A 24,321-nucleotide genomic window follows, 5' to 3' on the forward strand; every position below is an offset into this window, starting at 1 on the left:
GGACCCTGATCTCTCCTTTGAAGAACATATCAAGACCATTTCAAGGACATCTTTTTCCATCTACGTAACATTGCAAAAATCAGAAACTTTCTGTCCAAAAATGATGCAGAAAAATTAATCCATGCTTTTGTCACTTCTAGGTTAGACTACTGCAATGCTCTATTTTCCGGCTACCCGGATAAAGCACTAAATAAACTTCAGTTAGTGCTAAATACGGCTGCTAGAATCCTGACTAGAACCAAAAAATTTGATCATATTACTCCAGTGCTAGCCTCTCTACACTGGCTTCCTGTCAAAGCAAGGGCTGATTTCAAGGTTTTACTGCTAACCTACAAAGCATTACATGGGCTTGCTCCTACCTATCTCTCTGATTTGGTCCTGCCGTACATACCTACACGTACGCTACGGTCACAAGACGCAGGCCTCCTAATTGTCCCTAGAATTTCTAAGCAAACAGCTGGAGGCAGGGCTTTCTCCTATAGAGCTCCATTATTATGGAACGGTCTGCCTACCCATGTCAGAGACGCAAACTTGGTCTCAACCTTTAAGTCTTTACTGAAGACTCATCTCTTCAGTGGGTCATATGATTGAGTGTAGTCTGGCCCAGGAGTGGGAAGGTGAACGGAAAGGCTCTGGAGCAACGAACCGCCCTTGCTGTCTCTGCCTGGCCGGTTCCCCTCTTTCCACTGGGATTCTCTGCCTCTAACCCTATTACAGGGGCTGGGTCACTGGCTTACTGGGGCTCTCTCATGCCGTCCCTGGAGGGGGTGCGTCACCTGAGTGGGTTGATTCACTGTTGTGGTCATCCTGTCTGGGTTGGCGCCCCCCTTGGGTTGTGCCGTGGCGGAGATCTTTGTGGGCTATACTCAGCCTTGTCTCAGGATGGTAAGTTGGTGGTTGAAGATATCCCTCTAGTGGTGTGGGGGCTGTGCTTTGGCAAAGTGGGTGGGGTTATATCCTTCCTGTTTGGCCCTGTCCGGGGGTGACCTCGGATGGGGCCACAGTGTCTCCTGACCCCTCCTGTCTCAGCCTCCAGTATTTATGCTGCAGTAGTTTATGTGTCGGGGGCTGGGGTCAGTTTGTTATATCTGGAGTACTTCTCCTGTCCTATTCGGTGTCCTGTGTGAATCTAAGTGCGCGTTCTCTAATTCTCTCCTTCTCTCTTTCTTTCTCTCTCTCGGAGGACCTGAGCCCTAGGACCTGAGCTCCAGGACTACCTGACATGATGACTCCTTGCTGTCCCCAGTCCACCTGGCCATGCTGCTGTTCCAGTTTCAACTGACCTGAGCCCTAGGACCATGCCCCAGGACTACCTGACATGATGACTCCTTGCTGTCCCCAGTCCACCTGGCCATGCTGCTGCTCCAGTTTCAACTTCCACCTGACTGTGCTGCTGCTCCAGTTTCAACTGTTCTGCCTTATTATTATTCGACCATGCTGGTCATTTATGAACATTTGAACATCTTGGCCATGTTCTGTTATAATCTCCACCCGGCACAGCCAGAAGAGGACTGGCCACCCCACATAGCCTGGTTCCTCTCTAGGTTTCTTCCTAGGTTTTGGCCTTTCTAGGGAGTTTTTCCTAGCCACCGTGCTTCTACACCTGCATTGCTTGCTGTTTGGGGTTTTAGGCTGGGTTTCTGTACAGCACTTTGAGATATCAGCTGATGTACGAAGGGCTATATAAATAAATTTGATTTGATTTGATTTGATTTGACTGGTGGTTGGATGTTTGGCTCACAGGCTGGTGGCTGCCTAAGTGGGGGATGGTGAGAGCTGCAGAAAGGATACAGACAAGAAATGTACAAATGTACAGGGTTCCAGTCCTAGTGAACTGGTGCTGCAAACACCAGACACTCCATGCCAATGTCCACTCAGAATGGGATTCTTGGATTTGTTTTTATGCCAAGATGGTGGCACCTGAATAACGGTACCCAAATCTGACAGCTGACTTTAATATGAATCTGTGCCTTTAGCAAATAAAGCAATGGGACTTTTTGGTTGGGACTGGTCATGCAGTAGGCTAAGCAACCCTTTTTGTTTATCTGCCAAATATAGGCTATAAATAAGTGGGGAGCACCTTCAGCACCCCTACTTCCTGCGGCTATGGAGGGACAGTGGGATGCAGCTAGAAGGGTCATTTTCTACAGTTTACTCCCAAAACATATTTTGCTGTTAATTCGACAGTCTAGCTAAAGTATGGCTTCACTTGATATGCTGAAATAAAAACTCGGTAATTCACGAAACCGTGCCCGGTCCTGCGTTTACAGTCGCTAAAACGTTAGCCCTATTTGTGCGTTTCTGTGTGTGTTGTGTGATGACGCGTTGATCCGTAAGCCATAAGGGGATCGATGGAGACCGGTATAGATGGAGACATACCGATAGAGGGAGGAGAGACATTGTGGCACTAGAACTGTAGTGCATGGGAATATCAAGTAGAGAAAGCGATAAATATAGCTTCAACAAGGAGAGAGCTAGAGAGAGAGCACGGGCTGTGAATTCACGGACGACATGAGAGCTCTACATGAATAGTATACAATGCTTTAAAACTCAGCGCTTTGCTTTACAAACGTGTTGTCCGAAGACAGCCACTAAAACGGGACTACACATCAAATTTAGGTATGTAGCACTTAACCACAACCAGATCTATCTTTAGAAAAATCCGTTAGGCTATGTCGGTCAGAGAATGTTGATTATTGTGTGGCGTTGCCTCTCTTGGACAGTTGCCTTGGTAAATATGGGGCAGCAGTTTAAAAAAAATTGCAAACCGTTCATGTTATTTCTACCATATGTTAAAATGTTACTGCGCCATAAACCGTGTGCTTAATCGTCAAGGAATGGGAGAGAGGATGATATTCTATGCAGGGATCTAACATGTCTCGTTTTGAAGATTTGGAGGATGTGATGCGCCTTTGAAATTATGCCACCGCCACCAAAGCGAGATGGCGAAGTATTTTATGAATGAAAGGGGTAGAGTAGGTTAGCCTGTGACAACCGGCTGACAACAAACGAGGTCGTTTTTAACTCTTACTTTGCCTATAGCATACCCTGCTAGAAGCCCGCCATGGACATGCATTAACTCACACACACACACACACACACACACAGTAGGCTACATTCCACCAACATGATGGCAACGTGACGCATAGTCTCTGACTAACAGTAGGCCTATGCTAAACCATTTTTAATCCATATTTTCAGGCGGTACATCTAGACATTGTATGCTTGCCCGATTAACGTTATATGTGCTGTTTATGGCAGACTTTCTTCCATGACTATCATTGCTGTGTGTGTGTGTGTGTGTGTGTGTGTTCCCGGTCCTTGTGTTTGTGTGGGTTCATAGTAGGAGGATGAGAGGTAGAGGGATGACAGTAATTCCAGTGATTAAGCTTTGTAGTGTAGCAGATGGTAGTAAAGAGATTGGACCATGGCTGCTTGGGTGTTGGAGGAAATGTGTGTGTCATCTTTCATGCCCACTTTATGGTTGCATCATCACAGTTTGGGGACTGAGCTATGATGAGTGGACACATCAGAGTTAGGGTTAGTAATTGTCCATACTACTGTCCTTTCTAGCATGGGGATATGGTGACCAGCAAGGGCCTGAATTACTGATGTCCTTTCTAAGAATGGCGAGTGAGTGTCCTGAAAGACCCAGAGTTTTTATGAGTGGCACCTATTTCCTTTGATGTTTATGTGATTTTTGGCTGCACCTCGGCTCACACTGGTTGAAGTGTTGTCTCTGTACCTCTCCTGCTCGCTGTCTGTCTGTACCTCTCCTGCTCGCTGTCTGTCTGTACCTCTCCTGCTCGCTGTCTGTCTGTCCGCTCCTCTCCTGCATGTCCCCAGATACTGACCAGCAGGAGCATGGATTGTGGATGTCAGGATCATCATAGTTTACTATCCTACACTCTGTGTGTTTGTATGTGAAGGAGGCGTGCTGCTAAGTTAAGACCTGGGAATTGGGTCAATGCAGACAGTCCAGAAGAACAGAGAGGTTAGGCTCAATGATTAGCTGCTAAGCCTAGACCCCTGTGGTGCAATCTGTAACACACACATGCATAAACACACTTATATACATACAAACACACACACACACTAAGCCCATCTTAATGTCGGAGAAATCTGTTGGAGTGACGGAATGAAGGGATTGTTGTCTAGAACTGGGATGAAGACAGGTTATGAAGTGGTTTTAAATGTTCTACAAACAAAGCTTTCTAATGTGAAATGTATAAGCGGGACACCGAGATTTGAATGCTTATTACCTCTGTTTGCATCACTCTCCATCACACCCATGCACGGACACGCGCATGCATGCACACCCACAGAGAGAACAGATGAAGCATTGAAACGGTGTGTGAGTAGATGTGAACATTCTATACGTGTGTGTGTGTGTGTATGTGTGTGTGTGTGTGTGTGTGTGTGTGAGAGGTATAGAATGGAAGACTCCTGGACTCATTTGTACACAGAGTATCAGTATGTATTTTCCCTGGCTGCAGACACACACACACACCTCCGCCAGCTGTGATAAGATCTGCCAGCAGAAGTCAGCCAAGGGTGTGTGTGGAACTGCATTCATTCATAGGGGTGACACACACATTTGCACATACACAAAAAGCTGACAGGTGTGTGTGCGACAGACAGTCACTCTCGGGCAGCTAACCACTGAGACTGTCAGGCACACAAACACACACAAGAGAAGATGAGAGGAGAGATGAGGAGAAGAGAGAGAAGGACAAATGCTGAGTAGAGGAGTATTGGTCTGTGCCAAAGTGATCTCCTAATGTAGAGTTTGCTGGGCTGGTCCAGATGTATTTACACCATTCATTCATTCATTAAATCACTCGATCCTTCCATCTCTATTCATCAGAGAAGGGGAGCAAAGAAAGATGGTCAGAGTGAGACAGTCCCATTTGGTAAGAGTGTCATCAATCTCTGTCTGTGTGTGTGTGTGTGTGTGTGTGTGTGTGTGTGTGTGTGTGTGTGTGTGTGTGTGTGTGTGTGTGTGTGGACCTTTAGACTGAAATTCCCACAATGGTCCATGAATATTAGTATGTCTGCAGTGGTGGTGTTCTAGTTTGAAGTGGGATTGTAATTCCAGTGTTATCATTTGGTGTTAGAGGTCCTTATAACCAGTGTTTAGCCCCAGGGCTGTTCAATAATGCACACACACATACTGCCAAGAATGCAGAATAGTATTTGAGGAATAGGTTCAGATACAGAAAGATGAGTTGTGGTGAGTTAACGGTAGTTAAAAGCTTTTGTTTCATCATGGATACCCCCCTGTCAGTACATGTGTCTGTCTCCACCTGGGGTCAGTACATGTGTCTGTCTCCACCTGGAGTCAGTACATGTGTCTGTCTCCACCTGGGGTCAGTACATGTGTCTGTCTCCACCTGGGGTCAGTACATGTGGCGGTCTCCACCTGGGGTCAGTACATGTGGCGGTCTCCACCTGGGGTCAGTACATGTGGCGGTCTCCACCTGGGGTCAGTACATGTGGCTGTCTCCACCTGGGGTCAGTACATGTGGCGGTCTCCACCTGGGGTCAGTACATGTGGCGGTCTCCACCTGGGGTCAGTACATGTGGCGGTCTCCACCTGGGGTCAGTACATGTGGCTGTCTCCACCTGGGGTCAGTACATGTGGCTGTCTCCACCTGGGGTCAGTACATGTGGCTGTCTCCACCTGGGGTCAGTACATGTGGCTGTCTCCACCTGGGGTCAGTACATGTGGCTGTCTCCACCTGGAGTCAGTACATGTGGCTGTCTCCACCTGGAGTCAGTACATGCAGTACATACCTCTCTCTCTCTCTCTTCTCTCTCTCTTCTCTCTCTCTCTCTCGTTTTAATACCTGTGCCCAGGCAGTAGGGGGCAGCATGCCTGAGCAGAGTAATGACTACAGGGTGGTGGTGTTTGGAGCGGGGGGAGTGGGGAAGAGCTCCCTGGTCCTACGCTTCGTTAAAGGCACCTTCAGGGACACCTATATCCCCACTGTGGAGGACACCTATCGACAGGTGAGACAGGGAGAGGAAGGAAGACTGAGGCAGCGTCTGGGATGGCACCCTAATCTCTGTTTAGTCCACTACTTTGACCATGGCCTGAAGATAGTGCACCTCAGAGAATAGGGTGCCGTTTCAGACAAAACGATGCATTGACAGGTAATCGGGATGGGCAGTAGGCCAACTGCTTTATATAGACGTAATGACCATATATAGTGTGTCCAGAGGGCTGTTTATCCACTGATCTGATGCACCAAGTCAAATGATACAACTTAGTGATCAAAAGAGCATTGAGTATAAGCAATGTTTTTTTTTTCAATGAATGATCATGTATTACCCTAATGATACTAATTGTGTATGTTTGTGTGTGTGTGTGTCTACAGGTGATCAGCTGTGATAAGAGTGTGTGTACGCTCCAGATAACTGATACAACAGGCAGTCACCAGTTCCCTGCCATGCAGAGGCTGTCCATATCTAAAGGACATGCCTTCATACTGGTCTACTCTGTAACCAGCAAACAGTCACTGGAGGAACTCAAGCCTATCTACCAACAGGTAGGTGTGTGTGACTGTGTGTGTGTGACTGTGTGGGTGACAGTGTGTTGTAATCTCTCCTTGTGTTCTCCAGGTGATAGCCATAAAGGGGAACATAGAGGCCATCCCCATCATGTTGGTGGGCAACAAGAGTGATGAGACCCAGAGAGAGGTGGAGACTAAAGATGGAGAGGCACAGGTCTGTAACATAAACAAACAAAACAAAATCTGACCTGGGTTCAGTAGAACTACATAATGTCAAATACTTTAAAATATCGATTCAGTTTGGAATAGTGCCAAAAGTGCAAACCCCAAGTTAAAAATCCCACCTCAAAGTAGTTGTGTATATTTTACCCAGGTCTGGTATTGTCGGGCCGATTACTGTAAAGCGAATTCCCGTTCTACTTTCTCCTGTTAATAACAATAATAAAATGAATCCTATTAATAATCCTACTGTGCGGTCTTCAAGGCGACCACGTGGAAGTGTGCGTTCATGGAGACGTCAGCTAAGACCAACCACAACGTGACCGAGCTGTTCCAGGAGCTGCTCAACCTGGACAAGAAGAGAAACATGAGTCTCAACATCGACGGGAAACGGTCCGGAAAACAGTCCAGAGCTGAGAGACTGAAGGGAAAATGTAGTGTCATGTAGAGAGGAGGAGAGGAGAGAGGGATGGAGGAAGGGAGGAAGGGAGGAAGGGAGGAAGGAAGGAAGGAGGTCACAAGGAAGACAGAAAGTGAGAGGATAAAAGACGCACAGAAGAGGGGGAGAGGAAGAGAAGAGCGAGATGGAGAAGAGTGAAGAGAGGACCACTGGTGGGTTCTATACCTCACCCTCTCAGTATCCTCTCTCGTCTCCTGTCTGCTTGACCAGGGTCCTAACCCTCCATACAGTCCCATTGTAGTGAAAAGATTTGGGGGGGGGGGGTTAGTCTGAACACGACTCGAACCCGCAACCCTGCATCTGTCAGCATCAGTCCAACACCTCAGCCATCACGCCGTGAGGTCCCGACCTCTTGGCGAGGTCACTAGATGTTACACTAGGGACACTCCAACATGTACATATCCTATGAATACATGGCCTCCCTCCCTAGCACCTCTAAAAGACACAGACAGTATACCCCCTAACCGTCTCTGTCATCATGCAAAATGGAGAATCCTCTTAACTCCTCATTCAAGTGGCTTCAAAATGGATCGAAATCATTACTTGAACTGGAGAAACGTTGAACTTGTGACATCAACAATCCCTCTTAAGACTTTAGCTCAGTGACAAACAAGGGAAGGGCAGTGGTTCACGTCTGACTTGGAATCTGAGGAAAGGGAACCTGGGAAAGAAAGACTGAAATGTTAATAAGTCTACCTGGGACACTTGGTAGTTGGACTGAAATGTTAAGAAGTCTACCTGGGACACTTGGTAGTTGGACTGAAATGTTAAGAAGTCTACCTGGGACACTTGGTAGTTGGACTGAAATGTTAAGAAGTCTACCTGGGACACTTGGTAGTTGGACTGAAATGTTAAGAAGTCTACCTGGGACACTTGGTAGTTGGACTGAAATGTTAAGAAGTCTACCTGGGACACTTGGTAGTTGGACTGAAACGTTAAGAAGTCTACCTGGGACACTTGGTAGTTGGACTGAAATGTTAAGAAGTCTACCTGGGACACTTGGTAGTTGGACTGAAATGTTAAGAAGTCTACCTGGGACACTTGGTAGTTGGACTGAAATGTTCAGAAGTCTACCTGAGACACTTGGTAGTTGGACTGAAATGTTAAGAAGTCTACCTGGGACACTTGGTAGTTGGACTGAAATGTTCAGAAGTCTACCTGAGACACTTGGTAGTTGGACTGAAATGTTCAGAAGTCTACCTGGGACACTTGGTAGTTGGACTTTGGTTGGATAGACGATGGACTTGAAACGTTTGGAGAGGACTTGGAACATGTGAAGAGGTATTAGAAAAGTTTGTTGTGGGATTTGGACTGGGAATAATGCGGATGATGTCGTTGGGAATGTTTGTGTCGGTTGGCTTTGGCCCTTGTTGTTTCATGTGAGGAGCCTTTCTGTTGGCCTTGTGTTTCCCATGCCAAGCAGCTGAATCCTCTTCGTACACAGAGAAGCACAGAGAGGATGGAGTGACGACTACTCGACGGAGGGAAGACACTCGATTAGTTTAATGCCATGCAAATACCATCACATTGCACTTTATGTCTCACACACACACACAAATATAAATGCACACACACGCACATGCTTTTTGGAGACCAGTGGTCATTCACCAAGTGTATTCCTACATAGTATGTAAATGAAAAAGGAGTGATGTAATTATATTATTGTCCCAAACACCTCTCTTGCATTACATAAACCAATAAGGTTGTTTGTCAAAGTACAGAATATATATATATATATATATATATATATATATATATATATATATATATATATTATATACACTCCAGATGGATCTTGCCCCTAACCGCAGATCTAGGATCAGCTTACTCCCCAAATAATAACTTTAACCATTAGGGGGGAAATGCAAAACTGATCTTAGATCAGCATTTATGGACACAGTCATCCTACTTACTATACAGGAGAGCTAAAAGCACAATCATTTGATTGACGTTGTGTTTTTGTTTTACCATGTTCCGTTATCTATCTTGCAGAATAAATGACCAATATATTTTGGACAGAGGTGGAGGAAGGAGGGAGCAGCTCTCCTGTAGTTATTATTCCAGGTGACTTGTAATGTGTACAGTATTGAAACGTGTGTTAAGGTCACCATAAGGCTGTGGGTTGGTTATTATAGCACGGTATTGTAACAAAGCAGACAAAAAGGTTAAGCTGCATCGCAAATGGCACCCTATTCTCTATATAATGCACTATTTTTTTGGGGACCAGAGCCCATATGCTCTGATCTAAAGTAATGCACTATATAGGGTACCATTTAGGACATAAACTATGTGAGGGAACCCGGATCTAAACTGGACCCAAAAAGAAGTAGAAAACACCACTTCATATCTCTCTAAAAAAGCAGCACGGAATTGATTAGAGTTTCAACCAGGGATTTAATTTTCAGTTTGGAATATTAATTGAAATTCTGTTCATAAAAGGAAAACTCTGTCATTGGAAAAACAATGGGCAAATTGAATAGACTGAATTAGAAAGGGAATGGTCTCCATCACAGTGTATAGGGTATTGAGAAGGTATGTTGTGTTGCTATGTGCTGTGTTATACTTATGGCCCAAATGTTTTCCTGACCTCATGCCCTGACCAGGAAAACGCTGATCCCCAGTTGTAGGCTATAGCTAAGGCTCAGGGTTGTTCCTGTTCAGATCACATGCTCAGGAAAAGGTCCTGGATCTGATTAGAAAACAGTGTTCTAGTGCAGTATTACACTAGAACTATAATATAGTATACAGTCATCTATTATTCAGATCAGATTGACATAACCCACATTTTAGTGAATTATGTGAAACATTTTACATCAAATAGTATCAAACTAGTATGTCGAGTGTGGTGTGTGTGTGTGTGTGTACAGTGTTAGATTGAATAGGCACAGACGCCTCTACCCCATCCTCCCACAATCGGTCTCATTGCATCTGCCAAAGGCCAATATTCAGTGTGTGTGTGTGTGTGTGTGTGTGTGTGTGTGTGTTAATGCGGTTTTATGAAGTGTCGGTCAGAGGTTCCCTGTGGAGATGACCCACACGTTCTGCATGAGTCAGACTGCTCAGGCTCATGCACACACAGTGGTGGAAAAAGTACCCAATTTTCATACTTGAGTAAAAGTACAGATACCTCATTAGAAAGTTACTCAAGTGAAAGTCACCCAGTAAAATACTACTTGAGTAAAAGTCTGTATTTTGTTCTAAATATACTTAAGTATCAAAAGTCAGTGGACTTGGTCAAATATACTTAAGTAGTAAAAGTATAAATAATTTCAAATTCCTTATATTAAGCAAAGCAGATGGCACTGTTTTCTTGTTTTTAACATGTACAGACATCATTTACAAACAACGCATTTGTGTTTAGTGAGTCTGCCAGATCAGAGGCAGTAGGGATGACCATGTGTTCTCTTGATAAGTGCGTGTGAATTTGACCATTTTCCTGTCCTTCTAAGCACACATGTAACAAGTACTTTTGGGTGTATGGAGTGTGTATGTATGGAGTAAAAAGTAAATTTTCTTTAGGAATGTAGTAAAGTAAAAGTTGTCAAAAATAGTAAAGTTCAGATACCCAAAAAAACTACTGAAGTAATACTTTAAAATATTTTTACTTAAGTACTTAACACCACTGTGTGTACACACACACACACATATATATATATATATATATATATATATATATATATATATATATATATATATATATATATATATATATATATATATATATATATATACATGCATACCAATCAAACAGCGAGCAGTCCTTTGTGCCATAGAAACCTCATCTGCGTCTCATGCGGCACCTTATCCCCGATCCCATGTGATTCTGGTCAAAGTAGTGCACTACATAGGGAATAGGGTGTCGTGAGATTTGGACATTGTCTGTTTTTCTGCACTACTGTGTCACCCTGTAACCCGTCTGTTGTACACTTCCTATTAGTTTTACCAGTCCCCTCCACTCCACATCTGCAGATAGCTGTAAATAGCAATTAGTTATATAGCTGGAGGTGGCTATAGACTCGATAGAGGATTTAGGAACGTTAGGGAATGGTGACATCATGGCCCTCTTCAAAAGATTGTGGGTAGTGTGGTTCTCTTAGGAGTGAAAAGGTAGAGCTGCCAACTGTGATTCCACAGTATGTTATTAGAATCAGAGAAGGGATGGGCACTGAGGAAGATCTCTCACCTCATTGGATGAGCACCTGGGGGACTGGCCAGAGCCCAAATGGGCGGAGTCCTCCAGAGATGAACCAATGTAAGGGGTTTCTTTTTTTCACGTGTGTAGTTTTAGAGTGCTGGATCCTGTCTTGAGATCCACACACAACTACTTTCCTCACAAATATATCAATAACATGATTTATGTGAAAGTCTGATTTTGTTGTATGTCAAGTTACGAATGGGTTCAAAGAGCATTCCTATAATGACTCAGGAATGGACAAAGAGGCTGCTGTATGGCTGAATCAAAACCAAGATCGAAACACACAACAGAGCTGATATGATTCTAGAATAGATTATACAAGCCAGAGAGTTGTCTGTTCTATGTAGTTTCTACCTGAAAAAGCCCCTACATCCTTTCACTGATGTGTGTTATCAGAAAGTCATGTTGCTGGAAACTGGGTACTGGTCATGTTGCAGAAGAGAAGTGGCACAAAGGACTATGGGAAGAGTAGTTAATTGAGTGTAGTTAATCAGAAACATGTTCTCGAAACTCAATTCTACCAGGGATGCAGTTTGGAATTTTTGCATCACCCAAGATCATACTATCAGCTCAGAAACAACTCCTTGCCCTTAGCATTTCAAATATCTGAAGGGACTGGATAGGGGACAGAGTTAACTATTAGGCTTTAGGGAACTTCCGCCATATTGTTTACACTTGTCTGCTCTGCCAAACACAAAATGTGGAAGTGCCTCGAAGTTTTTTCTGGACCGGGCCGCTGAGGGGTGAAATGACTTCTGGGTAGTGTAGTTCTACTAACCTCTGTCCTTCCCTCCCTGCATGGCCCCAATAAGTGTTCCCAGCCAGCATGAGAACCAATAAGGATGCAAACTGTGAAATGAACATATTTGTATTTTATTATTATAATTCTTCTGCATTAATAATGGCTTTGGTTTGAAAAGTGTAATTGTTTTTTGTAAATGTTTTTGTTTGGACCTTTTTTTTAACATAATGATCATGTATAGACATTTTTATTTTATTTTTAAGAGTTGTTATTATAATGAATTATTATTCTAGCTATTTATTCTAGCAATAGTCTTCCAACTATAATGTACTGTGGCAATGCATCCTAACTATAAGATATTATGTATATGAAGAAATTATCATATCGACTCTGCAAAAGGATTTTCTTAATAAAAACAACAGTTAAGAATCTGCCTCTTGTGTGATATTTCCTTTCACAATGTGTGTGAAATGACAGAAAGATGACCTGAAGACTACTGTTGGCTCCTATATTGAGCACCTAGGATTTTGCTTAGTGGGCTGAAATGGTCTTGCATTGTATAGATCAAGGTTTCCCAAACCCGGTCCTGGGGCCCCCCATGGGTGCACGTTTTGGTTTTTGCACTAGCACTACACATGGATTTAGTACTGTAGATATGTGGTGGAGTAGGGGCCTGAGGGCACACAGTGTGTTGGGAATGTATTGTAAGGAAGAGTAGCTGCAGCATTGGAAGCAGCTAATGGGGATCCATAATAAATACAAATACTACACAGCTGACTCAAATAAGCAAAGCTTGATGATGAGCTGGTTATTTGATTCAGCTGTGTAGTGCTAGGGCAAAAAACTAAATGTGCACCCGGGGGGGTGTATAGGACCGAGTATAGGAAACCCTGGTATAGATAACCGGGTTTGATACCAGGTCGGTTACGTGGACTGATGGTACGCTCAACACAACTCGGAACTAGTAAGTCTCCGACTTCTGATTTTGAAGTCTTTTGATTTTCATCCCTCCAAAAAAAGACCAAATTAAAGAACTCTGAATGGTGAAAAATAATTTGGAAAGGACATCCAACTCAGAATTACAAGTCAAACTCGGGCATCCATCCTAGAGCCCCGACTTCTCTGACCTGAAGATCACTGACATCACGATTTTTCCCAATTAGAGCTTGTTTCTTTTCAGAGATCCCAGTTGTCTTGAAGGCACCATGACAACAGCTTGCAGCCTCATACGGTGTCATACTGTTCTCCACTCCCTGACAGCATGCCTGCAAAGCAAAGCAAAGCACATTCTCTCTTTCTCTATCTGCTTGAGGATTCTTCACCCAATGTGGTTGCTATGGCGACCCAGTGACTGCTACGGTTGCCGTGTCAGAATGTGGTGTGACCCAGGTGATGCGTTACGACAACCGTAGATTTTCTAGGCAGAGTGTGTGTGTGTGTCAGGCTGTAATGTGAGGAGACCTGAGGTTAGCATCCCTCTGTAGGATCTTAATGAGGGCAACACACACCCTTCACGTGCCTCTGGGGTTACACAAACACACTCTTGATGCCATCTTTGTGTAAGTGTAACTAATTAGCCACTAACATCACTGACATAATGCTGTTTACATACAACACCCATCAACACTGTTTTAACATACTCAATCAAAAACACAAACAAAGTAGACCCTCTTTTAACATGGAGACTATAAAACAAACAACACACACACACACACACCCGGCCCAGGGTATAATGAAGTTAACAGCCATCTCATGGAGAGGAGTTTCTCACAGGCTCTATGAGTCAGAGAGCGGTGGGAAGAGAGAACAGGGAGAGAGAGAGTCAGAGGGAGAGAGAGAGAGTCAGAGAGAGAGAGTGTGTATATGTCCCTTTAGTCACCACTCATGAGTCATATATTGTATAGAGAGACTATGGCCATTGTGGTTTCAACACATAACCATGACAATGCTCTTAGATAACATCACATCATTTTAGCACCTACTGGGGGCTACTGACTAGTAACAGTTCAGGGTGATGGGGAGGATTTTAAACCCAGCTGATTTAACAGAAATACAGTCCTTAGTCTTTTGACCAACTGGGTTTAATGCCGGGTCATCTGCGTGCCACAAAACTGTGTTCACCTGAGTTTGGTTCACCAAATGACCTCTGTTACATGCTCATATACTGCTAAACTGATCTAGAATCCAAATGGTACTGTGAGAATTCCAATTCAGTACTGATCTAGAATCCAAATGGCACTGTGAGAATTCCAATTCAGTACTGATCTAGAATCCAAATGGTACTGTGAGAATTCCAATTCAGTAATGATCTAGATTCTTAGCGTACTGCAATGTTCTGTAGTTTGTGTTAGTGCTTCAGCTACATCTGATACTGCTGCTGCTCACATCAGAGAGAGATGGAGAGGGAGAGAGGGAGGGGAGAGGGGTGAGCAAGAGGGAGGGAGAGACAGAGGGAGGGAGGGGAGAAAGAGAGGAATGAGAGCGAGTGAGAGAGATGGATGAAAGATGGAGGGAAAAAGAGAAAGGAGAGAGAGACATCAAAGGAGAGGAAATGAAAGCTAAATGTACCATCAGCATAATTTCATACTTCAGTAGAAATGAGGCCAATGCGGTAAATGCTCCCTCCCTCCCTCCCTCCCTCGCTCTCTCTTTCTCCCTCCCTCCCTTGCTCTCTCATTCTCTCCCTCCCTTTCTCTCTCTCTCACCTCTCCCTGCTATTTTTAGCTCTCTGGTGGGGAATGACTATAGACTGCCACTGTAGGGGAAAACTGGGCCTGCAGAGATGTCTGGGCCTGCAGAGTCTGTCTGTCTGTCTGTCTGTCTGTCTGTCTGTCTGCCTGCCTGCCTGCCTGCCTGCCTGCCTGCCTGCCTGCCTGCCTGCCTGCCTGCCTGCCTGCCTGCCTGCCTGCCTGCCTGCCTGCCTGCCTGCCTGCCTGCCTGCCTGCCTGCCTGCCTGCCTGCCTCCTGTCTGTCTGTCTGTCTGTCTGTCTGTCTGTCTGTCTGTCTGTCTGTCTGTCTGTCTGTGTGTGTGTGTGTGTGTGTGTGTGTGTGTGTGTGTGTGTGTGTGTGTGTGTGTGTGTGTGTGTGTATTTTCACTTTAGGTGAAAATACGGCAGAGATTTTCTGTCTACCAACTAGGCCTAGTAAGTAGCTTGTATATCAGTCGGAATGAAGTGTCATTTCTCTTTGTAAATAACATTGCGTAAGGGCGCCTCCCTGAGTGTATATGTGTTACTGCACCCTGCTGCTTGATACTGTATCAATTCGGTGGCCAGATGCGGATACATTGAAAGCAGCTCACACTCTGGGCACATACGACGTCAAAGAGAAAATACTTACATGAATATCTGATGTTCGATAGTTCTACATAAAGCACCACAATCTAAATGTTTATGCAATTGTACAATACCGATTGGTTTTCGATTTGGAACAAGGGCCATCTTATTGAACTCCCGTAACCACTGATCTAGGATCTGTTCATCCTCCCCAATTCTAACCTTAACCATCGGTGGGAAAAAACGCTAAACTGAACCTAGATAGACGTCTAAGTGCAACTTCATGCTTTATGCTCTGAATCAACCCATTTGTTTTGAGAGCGCTAGCTGGCTGTCAGAAGTGACGGAGTAAGGGAGGGAGGGGAATAGGGTGGACAGACACCGCTAGCCAACAGAGGGGGTGGCGTTTGATTCGGTAAAAACCGAGATTGAACGAACGGACTGTGTAACCGACGAAACTGCCCCTTTAAATCAGGAATACAGCGCATTCGGAGGTGAGTTGGGAAATATCACTCTATTTTATCTGTTTATATCACCTCTTTACAGAACCGTGTACTTATTTGCGGTTTATGTGCTCTTGCCTTCCCGATTTTGGTCATGGAAACGGTCTCGTTTATGGGGAAGAGAGAGTCACGAATTCGGGTTTCCCAAGGCAGGGCGGAGAGAGAGGGTGGGGAGGAGAGAAACTGGGGGACAGGGTCTGTGGGAGAAACGTTATCAAAACGTCGGTAGCGCACGCTGTAGCTGATAGATCAGAGGGAAGCAGCGATGTCTAAACAGCTGGATGTTTTATTGAGGGAAGTGTCACATTTGCATAATAGGCTATTTGCAAGACATGCATTATTTCCAACAGGCGAATAGCGTCCATAAGCATTCTAACGACATGTCAACAACCTATTCTCCGGCTGAGATTCGACTATGCTGTAGGCCTATTACCGTAGTAGGCCTATACGTGCGTGTGCGCGCGTGGCCGAGGAATAGTACACTGTTTCATCCGTCAAAATGCCCGCATTCTGTTTTAAATCGGCAGAACAGGCTGACAGGCATGCAGGGACAACACACACACACACACACACACAGAGAGACCCATGTAGTCCATTGTTGGGAATTTACGCGTGTCGCGTCAGCTATAGGGTCCATATTGGATGCTCAGCCATTTCATTTGCCTACCAGTGGAATTGCCATGAACTGATAAATACCGTCAAATCAATACCGTGTATTGTCTAATCATGTTAGCCTACTAATGTGATGGTCTATACTAGAACACTGCACAAGACACGACGGAACTGTTTATAACTGGCTATTCTTTGGCTATAGGCCTGGATATAATTCGGAGTGTCGAAAAATAAATCATATAGGCTGTCAAACAATGCTTCAGGTCACTTACCCTTTGTCTGGGAATGAGAGAATATACCCTCGTCGGGAAAGCTTGAAACTAGTTGGAACACCAACAGGCCTATGGAATTAGCTCTGTGTTAACAGGCGGGCTATAGGCCTAACGTTTCTGAAACGTTTTAACGGATATGACAGCATGTATGACCGTTTTCTTTGCATGCCTTACATTTTATCATGCACATTTACTGCCTTTAAACTGTCAAACTTTATATATAGTTAGTAGCTCATACATAATGTTCTCTCTCTCTCTCTCTCTCTCTCTCTCTCTCTCTCTCTCTCTCTCTCTCACTCACTCACTCACTCACTCACACACAGCCCTAATTAGAGCCATTAATCTCAAGGTCCTCCACAGTAGAGTAATTACAGCAGGACTCCTGAGAGAGAGAGAGCGAGAAAGACAGAGAGAGAGTGAGTGAGAAAGAGGGAGGGAGAGGCACATATTTTCTGGTGAATAGTTTGGTACAGTACTTTATTCTACAGCTCTGTGACAACATGAATGTATTGATACTATGGGAACTTTCTAGCACATGACACAATTAACTTGTTTCTGTGAATCCAAAAGAAATGAAAGACAGTTATAAATTACTATGTAGTTGAAACGTGTATATGACTGTAACATAATAGTCACCAAATGTTAAATCTACAGTACCTCCATCACTCCAGTATCCCTGCTCATTGTAAATATGGTATTGGAACTGACCCTGTATACTTACTTATTGTGTTCTCCATGTTTCTTCTTATTTCTCGTGTGTTTTTTTTCTGGTATTACATTGTTATTGATTATCGCATTGTTGGGTTTTGAGTCTGCAAGAAAGCTATTTCACTGTACTGTGTATGTGATATTAATAATGTGAAACTTCTACTCTGCAGGAGGTGAAGGTTTACAGCTGTCCATCTGACCTGAGGTCACAACCACTCCTGTCCATCTGACCTGAGGTCACAACCACTCCTGTCCATCTGACCTGAGGTCACAACCACTCCTGTCCATCTGACCTGAGGTCACAACCCCTCCTGTCCATCTGACCTGAGGTCACAACCCCTCCTGTCCATCTGACCTGAGGTCATCTGAACAACCCTCCTGTCCATCTGACCTGAGGTCACAACCCCTCCTGTCCATCTGACCTGAGGTCACAACTGACCTGAGGTCACAACCCCTCCTGTCTCCTGTCCATCTGACCTGAGGTCACAACCCCTCCTGTCCATCTGACCTCAACCACTCCTGTCCATCTGACCTGAGGTCACAACCACTCCTGTCCATCTGACCTGAGGTCACAACCACTCCTGTCCATCTGACCTGAGTGACCCAACCTCACCTGAGGTCACAACCACTCCTGTCCATCAGTCCTTCCCCTGCACACACACCTGCCCTACCTGGTACACCTGTCTACCAACCCAACACACACCTGCCCTACCTGGTACACTTGTCTACCAACCCAACACACACCTGCCCTACCTGGTACACCTGGCTACCAACCCAACACACACCTGTCTGGCCCTTGGTGCAGACTGGCCCTCCGAACTGCACACCATCCGCTAGGTGTGTGTGTGACTGGTGTGTGTGTGTGTGTGTGTGTGTGTGTGTGTGTGTGTGTGTGTGTGTGTGTGTGTGTGTGTGTGTGTGTGTGTGTGTGTGTGTGTGTGTGTGTGTGTGTGTGTGTGTGTGTGTGTGTGTGTGATTTAGGACAGTAAATGTACATTCAAGCCTGAGGGGGAAAAAAACACGATGACTGTAGCAGAAAACCACACGAGGGCAGTATAAAGCTGCTTTTAAATGATTTCTTTCTCTCCCCCCTTCTCTTCTCCCCTCCCCCTCTCCATAGTGGGGGTGTGTGTATTGATGGATCAGGATGTCAACCAATAACAACATCGCGCAGGCCAGGAAACTGGTGGAACAACTGAGGATCGAGGCAGGGATCGAACGTATTAAGGTGTGTGTCAACGCTAAGGTTTTTATTAGCATGTAAGGAGCAATCCACTGTAACGAGCAATCCACTGTAGCAATCCACTGTGTAACGGATCAGTCCACTGTAAGGATCCACTGTAAGAAGCAATCCAGTCCACAATCCACTGTAAGGATCAGTCCACTGTAACAATCCACTGTAGCAATCCACTGTAAGGATCAGTCCACTGTAAGAAGCAATCCACTGTAAGGATCAGTCCACTGTCCACTGTAAGGATCAGTCCACTGTAAGAAGCAATCCACTGTAAGAGCAATCCACTGTAAGGCAATCAGTCCACTGTAAGAAGCAATCCACTGTAAGATCAATCCACTGTAAGGATCAGTCCACTGTAAGAAGCAATCCACTGTAAGGATCAGTCCACTGTAAGAAGCAATCCACTGTAAGAGCAATCCACTGTAAGAAGCAATCAACTGTAAGAAGCAATCCACTGTAAGAAGCAATCCACTGTAAGAGCAATCCACTGTAAGAGCAATCCACTGTAAGAGCAATCAACTGTAAGAAGCAATCCACTGTAAGAGCAATCCACTGTAAGAGCAATCCACTGTACGGATCAGTCCACTGTAAGGATCAGTCCACTGTAAGGTTCAGTCCACTGTAACGAGCAATCCACTGTAAGGATCAGTCCACTGTAAGAAGCAATCCACTGTAAGGATCAGTCCACTGTAAGGATCATTCCACTGTAAGAAGCAATCCACTGTAAGAGCAATCCACTGTAAGGATCAGTCCACTGTAAGAAGCAATCCACTGTAAGATCAATCCACTGTAAGGATCAGTCCACTGTAAGAAGCAATCCACTGTAAGGATCAGTCCACTGTAAGAAGCAATCCACTGTAAGAGCAATCCACTGTAAGAAGCAATCAACTGTAAGAAGCAATCCACTGTAAGAAGCAATCCACTGTAAGAGCAATCCACTGTAAGAGCAATCAACTGTAAGAAGCAATCCACTGTAAGAGCAATCCACTGTAAGAGCAATCCACTGTACAGATCAATCCACTGTAAGGATCAGTCCACTGTAAGAAGCAATCCACTGTAAGGATCAGTCCACTGTAAGAAGCAATCCACTGTAAGAGCAATCCACTGTAAGAAGCAATCAACTGTAAGAAGCAATCCACTGTAAGAAATCCACTGCAATCCACTGTAAGAGCAATCCACTGTAAGAATCCACTGTAAGAAGCAATCAACTGTAAGAAGCACTGTAAGAAGCAATCCACTGTAAGAAGCAATCCACTGTAAGAGCAATCCACTGTAAGAAGCAATCAACTGTAAGAAGCAATCCACTGTAAGAAGCAATCCACTGTAAGAGCAATCCACTGTAAGAGCAATCCACTGTAAGAGCAATCAACTGTAAGAAGCAATCCACTGTAAGAGCAATCCACTGTAAGAGCAATCCACTGTAAGAGCAATCCACTGTAAGGATCAGTCCACTGTAAGAAGCAATTCACTGTAAGAAGCAATCCACTGTAAGAAGCAATCCACTGTAAGGATCAGTCCACTGTAAGGATCAGTCCACTGTAAGGATCAATCCACTTTTAAGAAGCAAACCACTGTAAGGAGAAGTCCACTGTAAGAAGCAATCCACTGTAAGGAGAAGTCCACTGTAAGAGCAATCCACCGCAAGGAGCAATCCACTGTAAGGAGCAATCCACTGTAAGGAGCAGTCCACTGTAAGAAGAAGTCCACTGTAAGGAGCAATCCACTGTAAGGAGCAATCCACTGTAAGGAGCAATCCACTCTAAGAAGCAATCCACTGTAAGGATCAGTCCACTGTTGCCAAAGCATCACAATATCCCTCTCCCTGCCTCCTTTCTCTCTCCACTCATCCTCTCACCCTATCCCCCTTCTCTCCCTCTACCCCCCCTCTCTCTCTCTCTGTCTCTCTCTCTCTCTCCCCCCAGGTGTCTAAGGCAGCGGCAGACCTGATGAGTTACTGTGAGCAGCACGCCCGTAACGACCCGCTCCTCGTTGGCATCCCAACGTCAGAAAACCCTTTCAAAGACAAGAAACCCTGCATCATCCTATAGCTGCACACTCATCTCTGCACATCAGACACACACACACCTCTGCCCACACACACACTCCCACTGGCTGACTCTGCAACAGCCAACAAGGCCCAGCTCTGTCAAGCTATACATACAACACACACACACACACACACACACACACACACACACACACACACACACACAGAGAAACGAAATAGCCACTCTGGAAAAGCGCCATACTCAATAGCCACAGCTAGGGGGCGGTGTCTGTGTTTACAGACCACGTTGCCACATTAGTGATATTAGCCCTGAGTTGTGTCTCTGTGGTGCTGAGGGTAAGCCTGCACTAACATGCAGCCCTACCTGATACTGGTTACTGACTTACCCACAGAGATAGTGACACTCAAGTGGAGATGGTAGATTTACTTCAAAAAGGGATTAGGACAATTATCTTAATAGGAATCCACAGTCGCCTACATGAAGTTATAGGCTGATGTATAGCATGTATTTTAGTGAATCAATGATTTATTGATTCATTGATTAATCGATTGATTGATAGCAGTATCTGGTGAGGTGGCGGTTTATGTGTGACCAATCTGGTGTAAAACCTGGGTCGTTCGTGTGATACAAGCTGTGTTAGCCCTCTCAGCTAAAGCCTAGCCATTAGCCGTGGAAGTTAATATAAGTCTTCAGGTCTCAGGCATGGTTACCCATCACTAAAGCACCGTGGCTATACGCGGTGTGTTTGTTAGCCATATAGTGGCTGACTTGCCACTGACTTGCTAAGTATCACAATGGGGATGGCCCCTTCCTGAAACCTTGGGTCAACGGTAATGTCAGTGTTTCCACAAGACATTGTGTTTTTGTGAACATGGCAGTGTAAACACTGAGCAGGTTGGTACATGCTGCATATGTACCCACTGTGTTTAAACCCGGATCATCTGCAATGCCACAAGACTGCGTTAGCCCACTGAGCTAAAGCATAGGCCACATACACTCCCACTCTAGCGACGGTTATCGATCAACAGTGTTACTGCTTTGGTTTTGATTTCTTAGTCAGTGGGTTTTCTATCGGCCAAAACTCCAGCTGTGTCAACTTGTGGAGTAAGTTGCCCCTATATATCTAAGATCAGTCTTGTGTTTTCCCTCTAATGGTAAAGGTTAGGATTTAGAGAGGGTAATCTGATGCTAGATCTGTCTAAAAGGCTGCGTTTACATAGGCAGCCTAATTCAGATCTTTGTCCACTAATTGGTCTTTTGGCCAATCAGATCAGCTCTTTTTCCCAATAATTGGCCAAAAGTTCAGAATTTAGCTGCCTGTGTAAACGCAGCCTAATGAAACTTCTATCTTGAGTACTGACGAGTACTGAGAGGCTAACTGTTCACGTTTTTAACCCCAGAAGTATATATATATATGTTTTTTAATTACTTATCGTTTCAATATTTTGTGAATTTATTGCCATACAGTTAGCAGATACTGTAGGTTTCCATTCACTCCTTAACTTACACTTGAGGCAAAAGTTTACCTTAACCACAGATCTAGGATCAGATTATCATCCCCAATCTTAACTTGAACCATAAGGGGGGTGTACAAATATCTGATCCTATATCAGTGGTTAGATACATCACTAGTTCTGACAATGAGAGCAAGCATCAATTCATGGGCTTTGCTTATTGGCTCATCGTGTGTTCTATTGAGGAACAAGAGCGAATTACAAAGTGGTGTCCCGTGTCCCCACCTCCACAGTCCTATTCCTCTACTCCCAAACCAAACTTGATTGTAAAAAATGTAAAAGACACTAGAGAAAATAAAAACAAAAGTGTATAAACTTTCTTAAAGCCATGTACAGAAGTGATACGTTTTGAGAGTAGCTGTATTGGGGTTTGGTTTGAGTTTCTTTCTAAATGGAAGCAGGTCAGTCGAGTATTATTATCGAACTGTACAGTGTTTGTAAGATAAAACTTAGGCCAGAAATCAATCAAAGTGCATCAAACTTTTTCCACCCCCAAAAAACAAAATGCGCTTTAATTGAATGTCAGCCTGTTGCAGAATCTTTTCTGTGGATGTTCAATTTTTGCGTAAATGTTTCCCTTCTGTCAGAATTTAGTCTGTTTCCTCATTCAACTTGAGGCAGGTTCACACACACACACACACACACACACACACACACACACACACACACACACACACACACACACACACACACACACACACACCCCTAGTGACCAAATGGGGAGCCAACCACATCTACATAGCAGTGAAGTGGCCGTACTCATAGCATAGCTTCTTATACACAGGCACAGCACTGTGAGAAACAAACTTGAACCATTAAATCACTGTCTCTCTCTCACACGCACACAGACAGACACACACACAGTTTCCTAATGTCTTTTAAAAGTGATTATCTGAGGGAGAATATTGTTATTTCTTAATTCATTCATTCCACGGACGGTTATTTTGATTGATTGGTTGTTTGATTGATTGGTTGATTGATGGTTTGCCTTGTTGTGGTGTATTGTGTTGTATGCTGGTTAGGACCAGGAGTTTTACCTGGTCAAGTCACATGGTCAGGAACAACATTCTAGCCCTAGACTTAAGAATAGTTGAGAGTATTTGAGTGAACAGTCTTAAAAGAGGACACAAAGCTCTAGAATGGAAGTCTTGTGGTGCTCCCATTCCCACATCATTCACTATAGCTGATCTAGGTCAGTTTCAAGTTTTCTCCCCCTAAAGATTATGTCAGGATTTGGGGAATGGAATCTGATCATAGGTCTTACCCAGAGCAGAACGCTAGAACCCTAAAACAAAATTCTGTCCCTAGACACTGATCTCAGGTCAGTTTTACCTGGACTCATCATTGTGTTTTTTTTTTTTATCTCCTGTGTATGCATATACAGTATGTATCTCTGGTAACACTTTGTTTTACAGTCTCCTTTAAGTTAACTTGGTATTTGCTTATGAATAACATGGTAAAAACATGTGTTTCGTTGCAAGCGAGGACTATTTGGTCCCAGGTTGAAAGTCCCCATTGTTACCACAATGTGTTCCTTCCGGCTGGGACAGGACTGTAAAGTCAAGCGTTACCGTATCTTTTTGCCTTGATTAATTGTGAATGATCAGTTATAGATTATGAAGGAAATGTAATATCTATTTTTTTTGTATCTGGTCGCTCTGATGTGCCATAACTAATGTTTTCTTGCACACTGTTCATATTTTACAGTTAAATACTTTACTGTTAAGACTTTACTGTTCATATTTTACAGTTAAATACTTTACTGTTAAGACTTTACTGTTCATATTTTACAGTTAAATACTTTACTGTTAAGACTTTACTGTTCATATTTTACAGTTAAATACTTTACTGTTAAGACTTTACTGTTCATATTTTACAGTTAAATACTTTACAGTTAAGACTTTACTGTTCATATTTTACAGTTAAATACTTTACTGTTAAGACTTTACTGTTAATATTTTTTTGTGGATATTGCTGTTAAAAAAAAGATGATATTGAAAAAGTAGACAACATGAATAAAAATATAATAACGCCCGTGTTGTTCTGACCTGTCGCTCCTCTTC

At 44.1% G+C, this 24,321-nt stretch overlaps 2 protein-coding genes and 1 long non-coding RNA gene across 6 annotated transcripts; all 3 read left to right on the top strand.

Annotated features, from left to right (window-relative positions):
* Positions 1–2,141: 2,141 nt before the first annotated feature.
* diras1b (DIRAS family, GTP-binding RAS-like 1b) lies at positions 2,142–7,870 on the top strand. Its single transcript, XM_042296886.1, has 5 exons — positions 2,142–2,619; positions 5,860–6,012; positions 6,381–6,551; positions 6,625–6,729; positions 7,000–7,870. The coding sequence occupies exons 2-5, from the start codon at positions 5,875–5,877 to the stop codon at positions 7,180–7,182; spliced, it is 597 nt and encodes a 198-aa protein (XP_042152820.1). The 5' UTR covers positions 2,142–2,619; positions 5,860–5,874; the 3' UTR covers positions 7,183–7,870.
* Positions 7,871–15,762: 7,892 nt separating this feature from the next.
* Positions 15,763–18,083, top strand: LOC121839241. Of its 2 annotated transcripts, XR_006078767.1 has the most exons (4): positions 15,763–15,900; positions 17,672–17,861; positions 17,898–17,928; positions 18,039–18,053. It is a non-coding gene; the product is annotated as an uncharacterized LOC121839241 (long non-coding RNA). The 2 variants fall into 2 exon arrangements; XR_006078768.1 differs by lacking the exon at positions 17,898–17,928 and having other exon boundaries at positions 18,039–18,083.
* A 50-nt stretch (positions 18,084–18,133) lies between these two features.
* Positions 18,134–22,747, top strand: gng7 (guanine nucleotide binding protein (G protein), gamma 7). 3 transcript variants are annotated; one of them, XM_042296887.1, is made up of 3 exons: positions 18,134–18,338; positions 18,622–18,729; positions 20,658–22,747. In XM_042296887.1, exons 2-3 carry the CDS (start codon positions 18,649–18,651, stop codon positions 20,781–20,783), a joined length of 207 nt encoding a protein of 68 aa, XP_042152821.1. In that variant the 5' UTR covers positions 18,134–18,338; positions 18,622–18,648; the 3' UTR covers positions 20,784–22,747. The 3 variants fall into 3 exon arrangements, with proteins under 3 accessions (XP_042152821.1, XP_042152823.1, XP_042152822.1); XM_042296889.1 differs by having other exon boundaries at positions 18,157–18,175; XM_042296888.1 differs by lacking the exon at positions 18,134–18,338 and having other exon boundaries at positions 18,403–18,729.
* Positions 22,748–24,321: the final 1,574 nt, after the last annotated feature.

This window comes from Oncorhynchus tshawytscha, linkage group LG14 (genome assembly GCF_018296145.1).
Source record: "Oncorhynchus tshawytscha isolate Ot180627B linkage group LG14, Otsh_v2.0, whole genome shotgun sequence".
Lineage (NCBI taxonomy): Eukaryota > Metazoa > Chordata > Actinopteri > Salmoniformes > Salmonidae > Oncorhynchus > Oncorhynchus tshawytscha.

Bases quoted from the DNA above. Each gene is read 5' to 3' on its own strand.
- diras1b (XM_042296886.1), top strand. From the start codon at position 5,875: ATGCCTGAGCAGAGTAATGACTACAGGGTGGTGGTGTTTGGAGCGGGG. The intron at 6,013-6,380 runs GTGAGACAGGGA...GTGTGTCTACAG, and splicing joins TGGAGGACACCTATCGACAG to GTGATCAGCTGTGATAAGAG. The intron at 6,730-6,999 runs GTCTGTAACATA...GCGGTCTTCAAG, and splicing joins CTAAAGATGGAGAGGCACAG to GCGACCACGTGGAAGTGTGC.
- gng7 (XM_042296887.1), top strand. From the start codon at position 18,649: ATGTCAACCAATAACAACATCGCGCAGGCCAGGAAACTGGTGGAACAA. The intron at 18,730-20,657 runs GTGTGTGTCAAC...CTCTCCCCCCAG, and splicing joins CAGGGATCGAACGTATTAAG to GTGTCTAAGGCAGCGGCAGA.